Here is a 16586-nt window from a genome sequence, read left to right as displayed (position 1 = left end):
CAAGAGAAGAGGGAAAAAGAAAAAAAGAACAGATGTGACAAACAGAAAACAAGCAAGAAGACGGCAGATTTAAATTCAACCATCTTGATAAGTGTATTAAAAGTAAATAGTCTAAACAGCTCAATGAAAAGACAGGGATTGTCAGACTGGATTAAAAAAGAAGTCTGCACTATGTGTTATCTACAAGAAATCCACTTTAAATTTAAGGACACAGGCAGGTTAAAGTGAAAGGATGGAAAAAGATATACCATGCAAATGTTAGTAATAAAAAAAAAGCTAGAGAGAATACATAAATATTAAAGTAGATTTCAGAACAAGGACTATTATCAGGGATAAAATAGTATATTTCATAATGAAATGAGAAATAAACATATGCACAATTACAGTTGAAGATCTCAATATTCCTCTCTCAGTAACTGTTAGAAGTTAGACAGAAAATTAGTTAAGAGCACAGACAACTTGAACAACAATATCATCTGACTTGACCTAAATGACATCAATAGGACACTCCACTAACCAACACAGTATATGTGTTCTCTTCAAGTACACATGGAACCTTCACCAAAACAGACTATATTTTGGACCATAAAAACAAGTCTCAATAATCTTTTTTTTTTTAAAGATTTTATTTATTTATTTTTTCCCCCCAAAGCCCCAGTAGATAGTTGTATGTCACAGTTGCACATCCTTCTAGTTGCTGTATGTGGGATGCGGCCTCAGCATGGCTGGAGAAGTGGTGTGGCGCCCGGGATCCGAACCCAGGCCGCCAGCAGCGGAGCGCGCGCACTCAACCGCCAAGCCACGGGGCCGGCCCTCAATAATCTTAATATGAATGAAATCATTCAAAGTATGTTCTCTGACCACAAGAAAATTAAATTTGAAATCAATAACAAAGATATCTGGAATATCCTCCAAATATTTGGAAATTAAACAACAAACTTTTAAATAATCCACAGAGCAAAGAAGAAATCACATGTTAAAGTAGAAAATACTCTGACGGGGGCCGGCCTCGTGGCGTAGCGGTTAAGTGCGCGCGATCCGCTGCTGGTGGCCCGGGTTCAGATCCCGGGCGCGCACGAACACACTGCCCGTCAGGCCATGCTGTGGTGGTGTCCCACATAAAGTGGAGGAAGACGAGCATGGCTGTTAGCTCAGGGCCAGTCTTCCTCAGCAAAAAGAGGAGGATTGGCATGGATGTTAGCTCAGGGCTGATCTTCCTCACAAAAAAAAAAAAGAAAAAAACTACTCTGATGAATGAAAATGATAATACAACATATCAAAAATCATGGATGGGCCAGTCCCCTGGCTTAGTGGTTAAGTGCGCATGCTCCACCACTGGTGGCCCGGGTTCAGATCCCGGGCGTGCACCGACGCACCGCTTGTCCGGCCATGCTGAGGAAGCGTCCCACATACAGCAACTAGAAGGATGTGCAACTATGACATACAACTATCTACTGGGGCTTGGGGGGAAAAAGAGGAGGAGGATTGGCGATAGATGTTAGCTCAGAGCTGGTCTTCCTCAGCAAAAAGAGGAGGATTACCATGGATGTTAGCTCAGGGCTGATCTTCCTCACACACACAGACAAAAAATCATGGATGCAGCTAAAGCCAAACCTACAGGGAAATCCACAGCAATAAATGCTTCTATTAGCAAAGAAGAAAGGTCTCAAATCAGTAATTTAGACTTCCACCTTAAGGAATTAGAGAAAGAAGAAAGAGCAAATTAAACCCAAAGCAAGAAGAAATAAGAAAATTAATAATGATAAAGGTAGAAATAAATGAAAGAGAAAACAGAGAAATACAAAGAAAAATCAATGAAACCAAAAGCTGGTCCTCTGAAAAGATCAAATAAATTGATAAATCTCTGGCTAGCCAGTCCAGGAAACAAAAAAGAGAAGATACAAATTACCAGAATCAGGAATGAGAAGGCAGCTGATACCCAATGCCAAGTTGCGAGAAATTAAAGACCCAAATTTTGTAAGACCTAAATTTATTCCCTAAATAAATGAAGAGATAAGCCATGCTCATGGGTCAAAAGACTCAATATTGTTAAGATGTCAGTTCTCCCCAATGGATCTACAGATTCAATGCAATGCTGACCCAAATCCCAGCAGGCTCTTTAATAAAAACTGACAAGCTGATTCAAAATTTTACATAGAAAGGCAAAGGAAATAGCATAGCCAAAACAATTCTGAAAAAGAATAACAAAGTTTAAAGACCTGATTTCAAGATTCAGTATAAATCTACAATAGTCAAGACAGTGTAGTATTCGAGTAAGGACAGATGTAGATTAATGGAACATACCACAATCCATAAATAGAAACACACATATATGTGTCAATTTTCAACAAAAGTGCCAAGACAATTCAATGGAGAAAGAATAGTCTGCTCCATAAATGGTCCTGGAACAACTGGATATTCACATATGCACGCAAAAAAAGAACTTTTACCTTTACCTCACACCATACACAAAAAGAGCACAGACAGTATCTAATGCTGAAGCTGAAAGAGAAAGCAGACTGTTTCAGGAGCAGACGGGGCACATAATGGTTAGATATGCCAGACTGTTTGGGGTTTGGCAAATTCAGTGAAAAGGGCACTTAAAATGTACTTTCAGTGTTTTATTGATGAAACAAAATGGAAGGTGACATGAATGCCAATACAATTATTTGAAGTTATTTTACATTCATGTAGCCACCTGACTCTGTAATATGTTTAAATTACCCATTAGAAAACAAATGAAACCAGCAAATGGAGAAATTAAATGTTCAGAACCTAAACATCTGGCCAACCAAAAAACCATATACACAACCATATACAGAGCCATATACACAAAATAACAGTATGGTAAGAGCCTTCAAAATTATCCCAATTCAACCATATCATTTCAGAGACGAGGAAAAAGAAGTTCAGGAGGCTATAACTTGCTTTTAAAAAAATTACATGCATAGGCAAGAACCAAGGTATCTTCACTGATTTTAAGGTACACAGAGATTAGATAACTTTCTTCCATTCTTAGAAAAAATAATTATGCTTGGGACCTGTTTTCCTTTTCCGGGTTTTGACATCGACGATCACAGCCCTGTTCTTCTCAGTAAAGTGCTTCAAGATGATCACATTATGTGGTTCATTGGCATTATCCATATAAACACAGCGAGTCCCCACACAGAGGACCTAGAACATGACAGACACAGACAGAAAAGGTAATTCAATAGCACATCAAGATGGGAAAGAGCGCTTAATTAGACACAAGCCCAGTCCCTTTTGCTTGTGCCCCAGACTTCAACAAGCACTCAAGGATAGGGTTCTTCTTATCTCTAAGTCCAGGGCCTGGCACAGGCCTGGCACAGAACGGGTTTATGTGCTTGCTGGATGAAGCCATGTTTTCACAGTCCTCTTTGTCCCAATCAGTTGAAAGACATGAAGATTAGAAATGAGATCAAGATGAACGCCAAAGTGAAAAAAAACTGTACTATAAAGTTCTTTGTAATTTACTACAGTTACCTATTATTCAAAGCCAACTCTTAGCTAATAAGATGAATCAAATGGCTAAATTGTTAAAAATGCAAGTTGAACAAACCATCCCATAATCTTGAAAATATACCAATACTGTAAGAGCAAATTATATAACTAAAGAAAATAAACTTCCAAAGATATATGCTATAGAGACTTTGATGTGTGTGATGAAGATCGGAGAAAGTGGCCAGGCCTTCACTGATGTACCTGGGGGAAGCCGACCAGCACGAGCAGGGTGAAGATGTTGGTATGCTTCAGCTGGAAAGGCAGCTGCTTGACGCAGTGGTCTGTGAAGGTGGCAACGACGTCACGCCACAGCGGGGCACTGTTGAGTGACCGCAGTATCTCCGCCATGGAGCACGCCCAGTCCAAGCCCACTCGGCTGGAAGGCAAGAACTCCATTAGGTGGCTGTGCACAGGCTCCAAACTCAACTCATCAGAGCTCACTACACTCCCAAGGCAGACCCAGAGGTATGCCAAAGAGCCATTCGTTAATTATCTTAAAAACCACTGGAATGATGCTTTTCATATAACGGCAAGTGGAAAAAAAATCAAGATGTTACTTAAATACTCAGTCTACAACTATATTTTTAACAATATATACAAAAAGTCACATGTGTGTGAGCACATGCACACTTACATTCACATACAGAAAAAAGCTTGGAAGGAAGTATATTAAAATAGCACCAGATGCATTAATATAGTGCAAGCCAGGGTGATTTTTTTCTTCATTTCTGTTTTCCAAATTTGGTATTATGATTATGTCACTTTTATAATGAAAATAGATCTATTTTCTTCAATCCCAAGGCCTACACTTACTGCTTTCAGGAAACAAACAAACCAAAACATATATCATCAGACAGTGCCCAGATTGCACAACTGTTTAAGTGAGGGTTTTAAGCACAGTTTTAATGTTGGTTGCCAGCACTGCTAATAAAACTAATTCTGTTCTCACAAAAGATTCCCAGACAACAGCACTAAAATTAATCAACAGTCAGACTTTTGACTTAAAGAAATGAGCAACAAGGTGGGGTAGAGTTGGGTGGCTACCTGTCCAGACACACAGCTCCCAGGCTAAAGAGCAGGTGAGTGGTCTTCCAGCCATCTGGCACGATGGAACTGTCCCCTGCCGCAAACAGGTTATGTTTAGCTGACAGGACCTTGATCACTGCAGCATCTACCTCTGCTGGTAAAAGGCGGACGATTAACTGGCCGAGAAGACCCAGGGTGAGGTGGTAGGTTTCATTCAGATGGCCTGCGTTTGAGATGACAACCTGAAACATGAGCGGGAGGACATGCTCCAGGTCTACCAGGGGGACTGTGGGATCCTGCCAAGAGAAGGAGAGAAATCTGTTCAATACCAAATCCATGTACCACACCAGCTAAACACTCCATCCTCTTCATGTATAATTTATAACTGGCCTAGTCCAAAGAAATTACACAGTGGCTTTCATAAAAGGCTTATGTACAATCAGTTGTAAAATAAATATTCTCAGGTATCATCTTACAAGCCTACTTCTAATTTTCCTTCACCACGAAAAATAAACTCAATTTTTTCTCCTGACATGTCTATTATAAAAGAATTCAAATAATTCAGAAATATACAAAAGGTAAAGCTCCCCGTAATCCACTTCCCCCCAAGACCCAGGAGATAACAATTGTTAACAGTTTGATGAACAGTCTTTCAACCTTTTTCTACGCATATTTACATACATAATAAAATAAATTTAAAACTAACAATAAATTTATTTTTCTTTCTTTAAATACTGTCCTGCAACTTACTTTTTTCCATTAATATGCCATTTCCCAAACCAATAAAAACAGAGCTCCTCAATCATCTGAATGGCTGCACACTATTGCATTTCATAGTTAAAACATAACTGACTTAATGGCTTCCCTATTGCTGGACACTTCCTTTCTTTCTAATTCTTCATTATTAAAAACACCATCTAGATAAACAGCCTGGTACACACATCTCTATACACTTATACCACTCATTATGTTCTATAAGAAAGAAATGCACAAATCTGGAGAGAACATTAAAAAATTTTGAGTTACCTCATTGTCATTCCAGAGGGCACTAAATCTATAATATGAAAACAAAGCAATCAAAGAACAAAAAGTTTTTGAAAATCAAAAACGATTCTCAAGAAGGAATCCCCCTGAAGGGGCAGCCTAGCACGGGATGTCAGAGTCCAAGAAGAACGAGGAAGACGTCCGTGCAGGGGGCTCGTCCTGTGTGGCGTGTGAGAACCCGAGCAGGGTGAGAAGTGCTTCCATGGAGAGGGGCGGCCTGGCAGGGGTGTCAGCACGAGCGGGGTGAGGAAGGCATCCATGCAGGGGAATGGTCAGCCATGGGAGTCAAGCTTGAACTCTGAAGGGGGTGAGGAGGGCATCCATGTGGAAGGGCAGCCTGACGCGGGGTGTTGGAGCCCAGGCAGTGAGGCGAGGGCATCCAGGTAGAGAGCTCAGTCCAGCATGGGGAATCAGAGTTCTAGCAGCACAAGGAGAGTGCTGCCATGGAGTAGCAGCCTGCTGTGGGTGAGGGTGGGCTCAATGCAAGGGGGACACTTGACATAGGGAGATACACCCAGGTGTGGTGAGGAGGCATCCAAGTGGGGGCAGACCCAACGAACAGTGTCAAGAGTCCACACAGGGAGAGGAGGGCACCCACAGAAGAAAAAGAACGGTGGCAGAGATGGAAGACTGATCAAATAAGTAATAAGGTTAAGGATAATGGGCTCCAGGTTTCTCACTGTTAAAGACAGGAGTTATAAATACAAAAAAGGAGAAAACTAGAATCAGCCTGTGGTTTTAGATGGAAATTGGAGGGATTGATATGAACTCACGATTTACTCACTTTTTTCTTTCTTTCTCTCTAAATCAGGGTTTCTCAACCTTGGCACTATTGACATTTGGTTCTGATAATTCTTGTATGTATGTGCGAGGGTGAGGGATTCAGGTGGGGGTGGTGCCCGAGCATTTTAAGATGTTTAGCGGGACCCTTGGCTTATACACACTAGATGCCAGTAGTATACCCCCAGCTGTGACAACTAAAAATGTCTCCAGACGTTGCCAAATGTGCCCTTGGGGGGAGGAGAGAGAGTCTCCAGTTTGAGAACCACTGCTCTAAATATAGAAAAACATAGAAAGGTAAAGTATACACGCTGTCTTGACATGAGTACAGCCATGTTTGGCCGCTCCATTGACCTATAGCCACCAGCACACAAAGAAATACAAAGCTGCTTTCTGTGTGGTGGGAACTGGCCTTTTCTCGGGAACTGGCCTTTCTCCCATGGGTGGAGTTGCAAGTTGTAACAGTTCAAGGCTCTTGGAGCGTCGTAGCACGGGATGGACTGGCCATCTGTGCCGGGCTAAGACGATAACCAAAGAAAACAATGCACGTACACAACCACTGGGCTGGGACGTTAGCCAAGGGGCTCAGTGCACGTACGCCACTGATAACTGTTTTGTGCATGGGAACACTAGATGCTTGCTCTGTAAACTCTGTAACTGCTTATATAAACTGCTGGAAGCTGAGACCTGGTGAGAGTTCCACCTGTGGAAGGGACGCCTTGCCCAGGACGTGTGATCCTTGCCCAGCCGTGTCGATTGACAGGACTCTCCCGGCAGTGGGGCGTGGATGTTGTGAGTAATTGATTTACTGTGAAGTAACTGATTTGATGTGTTCTCTTTTCAGTCAACCTGGTGTTTCTCTTTCCGGTTGATTTGTGTCATTTCCCTTCAGTCGATCTGGTGTTTCCCTTTCCGACCGATCTGATGTTTTTCCCTCTTATTATATGACCTATTCGGATCTGCTGCTATCTCAGCCGATGTGGATGTTTTCCCTTTCCAGTCGAGCTGGTGTTTTTTCCCTCTTATTATTTGACCTATTGGGATATGTTTGCGGACTATCGCCTTTACTATCCTCTATATAATAAAATATACCTTCAGTCCATTTGTTTGGAGTGGAAAGTGTCTTTTACATCTCTGATCGAATCCCCGAACCTCTCATAACACACGCACAGACGCACACACACCCTAGCTCTGTCCACTGAGAAGGCCTGGGAGCCGTGACACACTGTTGCAATGAACCTATCTAGTGCCCAAACCTCAGTTTCTAAATACGGTTCTCTACTGAAAGGAACAAGTTCACCTTCGAGAAATGGCTGATTCCAGGCCTAGGGAAGGGAGAATTCAAGAAGTGCCTGAAATATCTTGTGCCAGAAAACAGGAAATGTTCAAAAAACGATGGGAGTATGTCAAAAGGACACAGAAGACAGCCTGAATGGGCTCTCTTTGGCCAAGTCCAGGTCAATTTAAGCATCAAAATGAGAAGAATAATGGACTATAACTGATGAATAAAATAGGAAGTCGTGTACCCATACTGATATAACTAAATAAATGAATAAATTGTTGTTTGATGAGAAACAGGATATTCATATAGCTTCAAAGACTCTCCCCACTAAATATTTACTAATAACAAAGGGGAAAAAATTAACTTTACAGTGGAGAAGGCTGGCTGACACCACTTAAGTGATCAAAGGGAACACGATCAGTAATGAAATAAATCAAAATTGTGTTCTACCTGCTGGCTACAAAGAGAATGCAGCATTACGACTGTGATATTCCTGCCAAAGAGGCAAAACCTGAATCTAATCATGAGGATACACCTGACAAACCCAAAGAGAAGGACATTTTACAAAACAGCTGGCCTGTAACCTTCAAAAGTGTCAAGGTCATGAAAGTTAAGAAAATGCTGATAAACTGCTTAAGACTAAAGGAGACTAAAGAGACATGACAACAAAATGCTACACATTAATTCTGATCCTCTTGCTATCAAAGATATTTTTTGAGCACTCTGGGAGTGTAAATTGGTACAACTTTTGTGTGGCAGGCCAAGCTTGGCCTCATTCATATGTTTACTTGAAGACACGTACAGGCATGTTCGTAGCACCATATGGAATAGCTCCAAACAGGAAATTTCCCAAATGCCCAACAATCGTAAAATGAATTTTAAAATTATGCTATATTCACACAATGGAATTCTGGATAATACTGAGAATGAATAAGTGAAACTATTCACAGCAACATGATGCATCTCACAAACATAACATTGAGTGAAAGCAACTAGACACAAAAGGAGTACATAGTGACCTACTCCATCTATACGAAGTTTAAAAACAGGCAAAACTAATCTATGGTGATAGAAGTCTTTTTATTATTGGCTTGTAAGAGTTCTCTATGGCTTGCAAGAGTTCTTTATATATTCTAGATACAAGTCAATCTAGTTACTTTTTACACTAAAATAAATCTAATAACTTGCCTTCCAAAGAGCATGTTAAAAAACAAAAGATTATCAGGGTAAACAAACCACCCTAACAGAGGGACCAAGAAGAGAAGAGACACTGCTAAAATTAAAGTGGTGATTTAAGAAATCTACTTAAGGAATTCTCTAAGAACAACAGATAAAGATGAAAAGTCTGACCAAACGGAAGCCCAGATGGAGGGCCGATCTAGGAGAATCACTATGCATTCAAGAAGATGCAAATGGGGTGGGTAAAGAAGCAAACAAATAACAGAAGAGCATTTCCTCGGCTGAAGTAAAAATTGAGTTTTTATCAAAAAAGCAAACAGGATGAAGGGAAGGAAGAGAGAAAGAGAACTTATATTTTGACACAGTCTGATGAATGTCTGAATTCTAAGGATAAAGAAAACACTTTTAGATAAAAAAAAAACCATCTTAATATTGGACTTCTTGGGGCCGGCCCGGTGGTGCAAGCAGTTAAGTGCACGCACTCCACTTTGGCGGCCCGAGGGTCACAGGTTCGGATTCCGGGCGTGCACCAACGCACTGCTTGTCAAAGCCATGCTGTGGCAGCGTCCCATATAAAGTGGAGGAAGGTGGGCACGGATGTTAGCTCAGGGCCAACCTTCCTCTGCAAAAAAAAAAAAAAAAAAAGAGGATTGGCATTGGATGTTAGCTCAGGGCTGATCTTCCTCACAAAAATATTGGACTTCTTATATCATCTTAATATTGGACTTCTCATCAGTAACTCTAGATAGCAGAAGACCATGAAGCAACATTAACAGAGTTCTGAAGGAAAAGGACCGTGTCCCTGTAATTCTGTACCCAAACTATCTCCATGGGTGAGAGGAAAAGAAAGACATGCAGCCTTTCTGAAGAAAATATTTGAGGAAGTATTCCAGCAAAACAAAAAAAGGATTAGAATAAGTAATTCAAGAGGAAAACAGTAATCAATAAACAATAATGTGCAATCAAAACAGTAACCATCAATAACAAATTACAATGTGGTTCTGAAATTCTAAAGAAAGTAATTTTAAGAGAGGCAAAATCTAAACAACACAACAAAAAAACACCCAAACCAACCAGCCAACCAAACCATCTGGAGCTAAAATTACAGATAATCTGAACACTTAGGGTACGATGAGGGAAATAAAAGTGTGCTAAAGGTCTCATCTTGTTTGGAAGAAAAGGTAAAAGATTAGATTGTTAGTTGAGAGAGAAATACGGATTGAAATAAGTAGACAAAATTTAACTACAACCACAACTAGATAAGAAAAATGATCAGACTTCATGAACCATTAAAAAAAAGAAAAGAACTTGGGAAAAATGTGTATGGGAGCAAGGCTGGGTTGGGCAGTGGGGAGAACCATAGTTGACTGGCACAGAGCAGTTAACCAGCTCATCTCAGGAGAAGTAAGCTAACTGACCATAACACAAATGGTTATAACAAAGTGAGACCAAGTTAGGAAAAGGTCACTCTTATAGTGAAACTGGTAAAATCGACATAAAAAGGATAAGAGTAGCTAATTGCAGAAGGGCTCCAACTTAAGAGATGGTTTCTCAATGTGCTTACCCAGTAAGATGCAGAAAAGTTTAGTGTTGGAGTGGGAAGGGAAAGGCCAAGATGGTGACTGCTCTGTCCAAGCCTGTGGGTGCTGATTTCAGAGGCACAATAACAGCTACCCAGACAGATCTGCTGCTGAGTGAGGTCAATTCATCCAGCTTCATGGAAATGCATCTTCAAAATACCTTATTCTCTCATTCTAATTCCACACACACCAGACAACCTCCTGAGCTACAATGTGGTCTTCTGGATGGATTTACACACCAAGAGGGAACGCATATTCATTTTCCTGCCAGACACATACCCCTGTGAATTGTGACCGATTTATAAATCAGTCTAGACTCCCGTGTAAGAGTTAATTCCTCTGAGTTTAAGCATCTCTGGGCAAACTGCTAAAAAAAAGTCCTTGGACCCAGAGACCTGAGGAACAAACACTGGGTCCTGGGGACACCTCTCCTTCCTCAAAGCCCTGCCAACTTGGGAAATCCTATTTCAGCAGCTGCTAGTTCTGTCTTTGATTACTCTCCATTTACTGAAAAAATAGGAGACTATTCGAAAGATGTCAGCTACTCCTAAATTAATATATAAATTCAACACCAGCCCAGTGAAAATACTAACAAGATCTTCTCTTTAACTTGATAAAAATGATTCTAAAGTTTATGTGGAAAAATAAGCATGCAAGAACAGTCCAGAAAATTATAAAAAAGAATAATGAAGAGATGTCCATTTTAAAGAAAACTCTTTAAAAATGTCAATGTTATGAAAGTTAAAAAAAAAAAAAGGCAGGGAAAGTAGATTAAAGGAGACTAAAAGAGCATGATATCTAAATGCAGTGCGATTCTTAAGTGGATCCTGATTTAAAAAAAAGAATCTGTAAAGGACATTTGGGGGATAAACGGGGGAAACCTGTATGTAGGCTGCATAGAAGATAAAATTTTTCCATCAAAGTTAAAATTTTAAGGATGACAACATCGTGGTTATATAGGAGAATGTACTTTTAGGAGACGTGCTGAAATATTGAGGGTGAAGTGTAAATGATGGTTTCAATTTATTTGCAAAAGTTCAGCAAAAAAATATATATATGTAAATAGACACAGATAAAGCAATATATTAACAACTGGTGAATCGAGGTAAAGAGCATTCTTCTTTTCTTTCAAGTTTTCTGTAAGCTTAAATATTTTCACTATAACAAGATAGGAAAAAACGATTACAGTAATAAAAAACAATAATAAGTCACATTATGCATACATATTATAGAAAAGTTACAAAATATAGAGAGGTACAAAAAAGAAAATAATTGCGGTTTATAATCCTACCCTTGGGGATACACAAATGACTGCCATTAACAGTTGGTTTCAGTATACAGCTTTCCAAAAAATTTCTGTGTGCATAACACCACCCCTCTTTTAAAAAGAATATACCATTTGTCTCTTACCGACTTTAAGGGAGGTAACATGGCTGCTAGTAATCCCAAAATCCTTTTCTGGGAACATTCAGCAAACACCTGCTCGGGGCTTGGAGTAACTGCCTTTTCCTCGATGGGCTTCTGAGATGATGCTTCTGAATTTTCAGCATCTGAGTTGTAAAACACCAAACGTTCAGATTTTGCCAGCTTCTATACATGTCCAAAGAGGTAAGTAAACCATGCACTGTTGCTGTGCCACTACAGAATAAAGCTGGGACTTTAAAAACCTATTGCTGAACACATCTTGGAGGCCTCCCCTGATCACTCCATTTAAATGTGGAGCCTGCCCTCTCATCTCTCCCACCCTCTCTGCACTCCCCATTCCCCACCCCGCCCTTTTGTGCTCAGAGCATTCAATCACCTTTTAACAGACTGTATCACTGATATTTATTGTTTTTGTCTGTTCTCCCTTCTAGATTTTTGTTTATTTCAGTGAGCTAACTCAAGCACCTAGAAATGTTCCTGGAGCATAGCAGGTACCCAATGAATACTTGACGAATTAATAAATTACATGTGAACCAGGTTGCTGATCCTCAAGGGAATCAGCTTAGAGTGGATTTTTTTTTTTTTGTGAGGAAGTTCAGCCCTGAGCCAACATCCATGCCAATCCTCCTCCTTTTGCTGAGGAAGACAGGCTCCGAGCAACATCCATTGCCAATCCTCCTCCCTCTCCCCGCCAAAGCCCCAGCAGACAGTTGCACGTCATAGTTGCACATCCTTCCAGTTGCTGCATGTGGGATGCGGCCCCAGCGTGGCCGGAGAAGCGGCGTGCCGGCGCGCGCCCGGGATCCGAACCCGGGCCACCAGCAGCGGAGCGCGCACACCTAACTACTAAGCCACGGGGCCGGCCCTAGAGTGGATTTTGATGACCTGCACTGACGGGACGTGTCAGACTGTTTTCTGGAAGGTAGAATTATATGTGCTGTAGAGATGAGCATCAACCCCTTCTGAGAGCTGGCTCCACTGACAGGGCAGGATGCCAAGTGCTCACCCCTGCCTCCACCTGTGTCACAGAGTGGGCACATGGGAAAGATCCTGCCTCCCTGGGCTGCCATAAGGAGGAGGTTGAGGTTTGCTGCCAGTCTCTTTAGCCCACAGCACTGCCATCTCCCTGCTCAACAATCTTCCTAATACACATCTCTGACCTTGCCATTGCTATCCCCAGGCAGCAGAGTGCCACAGCACCCTCCAGTTTCACTCTCCAGTGTTCCACTCAATCCCTACACACCTGCCCAAGGGACTTCTCCTCTGTATTTGGGGGGCTTCCCACTCTGAGGCCTTGGCTCATGTGGTTCTTTCTGCCCTGAATGCCCTTCCCCAGGGCAGATGCTAGCACATTCAAGGTCCCCTGCAGCCCTTCCTTTATAAGGCTTTATGTGGATACAATCTGTTCCAGTTAGATATCAATCACTGTTAACCCCCACCTACACTTCTCTCTAGACAGAATCCCATTCTGTCTCAAATCATTAGTTACCTACTCCTGTCCTAAACCCTCCCAGACTGTAAGCTCCAAGAGCTTACAGGGCAGGAGCTATATGGTTATCTGTCTGACATGGTCCGTTTCATCCCCAGGGCGATCCCTAGCACAGTGCTTGGCACACAGAAGGCACCCAGTAAATTAGGGAATCAACAAGGTAGGAAAGCAGGCAAAGTGTAGGAAAGATGACTTACAAAGCATCATCAGCACCATCTGATACAGAACTGAAAAACCATGCAGCCTTGGGTGCTAGCCAATTTTAAATTCTGTGCAAGAAACATCTCAGCGTTGGGTATGTGTGCATTTTAAGATGAAAGAGATCAAGGTTGTGGTCAAACAGTCTTTACCTGGAAGTCCTGTAGGTGTGCTAACATCTGCAGGTGAGTCTGAAATTTGAGTCTGGGACGAAGGATCCTTCATTAACAATACACCTTCACCTGCCTTACTTCTCTGTTTGCAATCCGAAGGACTGACTGCCTTATGAACATCTCTTTTTCCCTAAAAACAAAATAGTGAGTGTAAAAGAATTCAGGTTTCTTACAACAAAAGTTTACTCATCAATATCATAATACAATTTTTAAAATCATTAGCCAATTAGTCTTCACAGACTAAAATACTTTTTTTTTTTTTGGTGAGGAACATTTACCCTGAGCTAACATCCATTGCCAATCTTCCCCTTTTTGCCTGAGGAAGATTGTCCCTGAGCTAACATCTGTGCCAATATTCCCTATTTTCTACGTGGGATGCTGCCACAGCATGGCTTGATGAGCAGTGTGTAGGTCCATGCCTGGGATCCAAACCCACGAACCCCGGGCTGCTGAAGCGGAGCATGCAAACTTAACCACCACGCCACTGGGCCAGCCCCACAGACTAACATACTTTTGAATTCCATCAGAAAATGTCCCTCATTTCTAATTAAGACAGTAATCACTGCACCACATCCCCCCAAACATCTTCCAAATGCCCGCAGTCAGAGCCTGCATCACGTAAGCAATGGCTTCATTATAAACCTCTAATATATTCTATTTAGCTTTCAGAAGCCAAGTATGGAAAGTTCTTCTCTTGGGGGGAAAAAAAAAAGTGGTGGATTTCCTTCTAGCACACTAAATTGACTTACACTTTTGAGAATTCCATTTTGGCAAGGAGACTTGTTAAGAGGGCCCTCACTGGAGCTAGGAGGGTTTTCTGGGCTCAGGAGTCTGGCAGAGAGCTGCTCAGGCTGGCAGGGTGACAGTCCTCAGCCTGAATTTCCTCAGGAGTCACTCAGAGTCACCCCAAAATCACCTTCACTCCCTGGGCACTCAGGGTGCTTTTCTGTGTTGTCACACAGGCTTGTACGTGGAATCTAGGCCACGCAGGAAGTCTTCTGTGCATGGCGGAGGCACCCCACCTCCAAGAAGTCTGGGAAGGCCAGGACGCTTTGGAGCTAAAGATGGAGCGCTATACATCACACACTCCCAACAAGATCCTGACACTTCCCAGTGTAGCTAACTTATCCTCCCCTCTCTGGATACTGTAACCCCGACATCAATCCTACCCTCAACTCCTTCCTAAGAAAAAAGTGGTTATAAGACTGTCCTAAGAGGAGACGGAGACCGGGAGAGCTACTTGCCTTGTTAAAAATGTACCCTCTGAAAAGACCTCCAACACTACACTCTCTGTACCATGTGGCACTTTGTGAGGACAATATAATTCCAAGGTTCTGGCTAATAACTTCAGCTGGATCTTCTTTCCTGTTTCCACAGGACTCCAAAGAGCCACTGCAGTCGCATCCCTGTGGCACCCAGGGGGCCTCACTGCTGGCCTGAGGCTGTTGTACACAGAATCCCCTGGATAAGCCTTCTGGCTAAGGTTGGTTTCTCCGTTGTATAAAACAAAAAGTATCCCTAGTCACTGGAGGGAGGGAGGGAGGGAAGACACCCTTAACAGGTCCTGGGGTTGGCCTGAAGCATGTGTGAGTTCAAAAACAAGTGATCTGTACTCAGGGCTCAAATGGGATATGGTCCTTAGGGCCATCGTAGTGGGGACAGTGCTGGAAACCACAGCTTTGCCAGAAGACTAAGAGACTGAGCCAGAGGTAGGATACCCTGGGAGCACCCAGCTGCTGATGGCAAGGGGACCCAAAAGGTGGGGACACCTCAGGAATAAAAATAATGCCCTGGAAGCACCCTAGAAAAAGGCCGATTCTAGTCCTTAGGCAGCAAAAGCCTAAGACAAACTTGAAATATCTTTTTGTATCAAAAATTAAGGAAGTGCTCAAAGAATAATGGAGACATATCACATGACACAAAAGCCAGCTGGAAGGAGCTCCCACTGGCTAAACACGAGATGACTTGAGCACCTAAATGAATAATAAAAAGTAATAGATTTTAATCCATTGAATAAAAAAATGTGAGTCCATTCTGATATAAATGAATAAGTAGATAAAAGGGGAGCACAGTGCTTATGGGCGGCATGTTAAAGATTCTAGGAGCTCATGAGAAGATACAAACATTCCCAAGCTCAAAGGGCAAGACTGCTGACATATCCTGTCTCTGCTGATACCGTTGTCTCTGCCCTACATAATCCATGGGTGGTTAAAGTGCTGTCTGGAGAAGGCGTTCTGTGATCAAAAATGTTGACACCTCAGAGACAGGCTTGAAGACTATTATGTCAACTGTCTTGAGCTGACTCTCTGCCTGAATGAAGCTAAGAGAATTTGCAAGTTTTTGCTAGCCATCTTTGCTTTTGTCTTCCTCTAAATGACAATGGGATCCGGTGGGCTATAACCACCAAATGGGAGATCCTTGAACTAGTTAACATGATGGAGATGACGGACAGAAACATTAGCAGCTCCTGAGGCAAAGTCAAGGGCATTGACAGCATAAACTCAAGCTTTGGAGGCAGCATCACGGAAGCGATGCTGTGCTCCTCCACAAGGCAATCTTTAATGTCACTATCACAGGGTACGACTGGACCCAGAAAGGCTTTTCTTCTTCTCATACAAGTATATGCTGATGAGGAGCAGAATATGTGACCCCAAAATGTGCCACTTTGGCACATGGATTATTTTGAGCTGAAGGCAATCAAGACCCAGCAGATTCAAGAAAAACTTACTTCTCCCTTAACTACCGAAAAGAATTTATTAGATAGGGGGCCTGACCCAGAAAGACAGCTATTACCAGAAATAACTTTCTATCTGAAAAGTCTATCTGTACAGCAGGGCAAAGATCTAATTACCAAACACCTGCTCTTCTTAGTGTCCTGTGAATTACCC

The 16586-nt window shown here is 42.0% G+C and overlaps 1 protein-coding gene across 1 annotated transcript in view; it reads right to left on the bottom strand.

The window, feature by feature from the left end:
- Nucleotides 1-16586, bottom strand: part of ZZEF1 (zinc finger ZZ-type and EF-hand domain containing 1) — a 128082-nt gene that overhangs the window by 30724 nt on the left and 80772 nt on the right. Inside the window, exons 38-42 of the mRNA XM_014789663.2 lie at nt 13678-13828; nt 11824-11963; nt 4567-4844; nt 3724-3898; nt 3042-3174 (exon numbers count right to left, since the gene is read on the bottom strand). Of these exons, the coding sequence (XP_014645149.2) occupies nt 3042-3174; nt 3724-3898; nt 4567-4844; nt 11824-11963; nt 13678-13828 (877 nt within the window). The remainder of the gene's footprint in view (nt 1-3041; nt 3175-3723; nt 3899-4566; nt 4845-11823; nt 11964-13677; nt 13829-16586) is intronic.

The sequence above is a fragment of the Ceratotherium simum genome, chromosome 16 (genome assembly GCF_057802395.1).
Source record: "Ceratotherium simum simum isolate JZ-2026a chromosome 16, ASM5780239v1, whole genome shotgun sequence".
In the NCBI taxonomy this organism is placed as follows: domain Eukaryota; kingdom Metazoa; phylum Chordata; class Mammalia; order Perissodactyla; family Rhinocerotidae; genus Ceratotherium; species Ceratotherium simum.
Note: the sequence above shows the minus strand (reverse complement) of the source record. Positions and strands in the feature narration are given on the sequence as shown.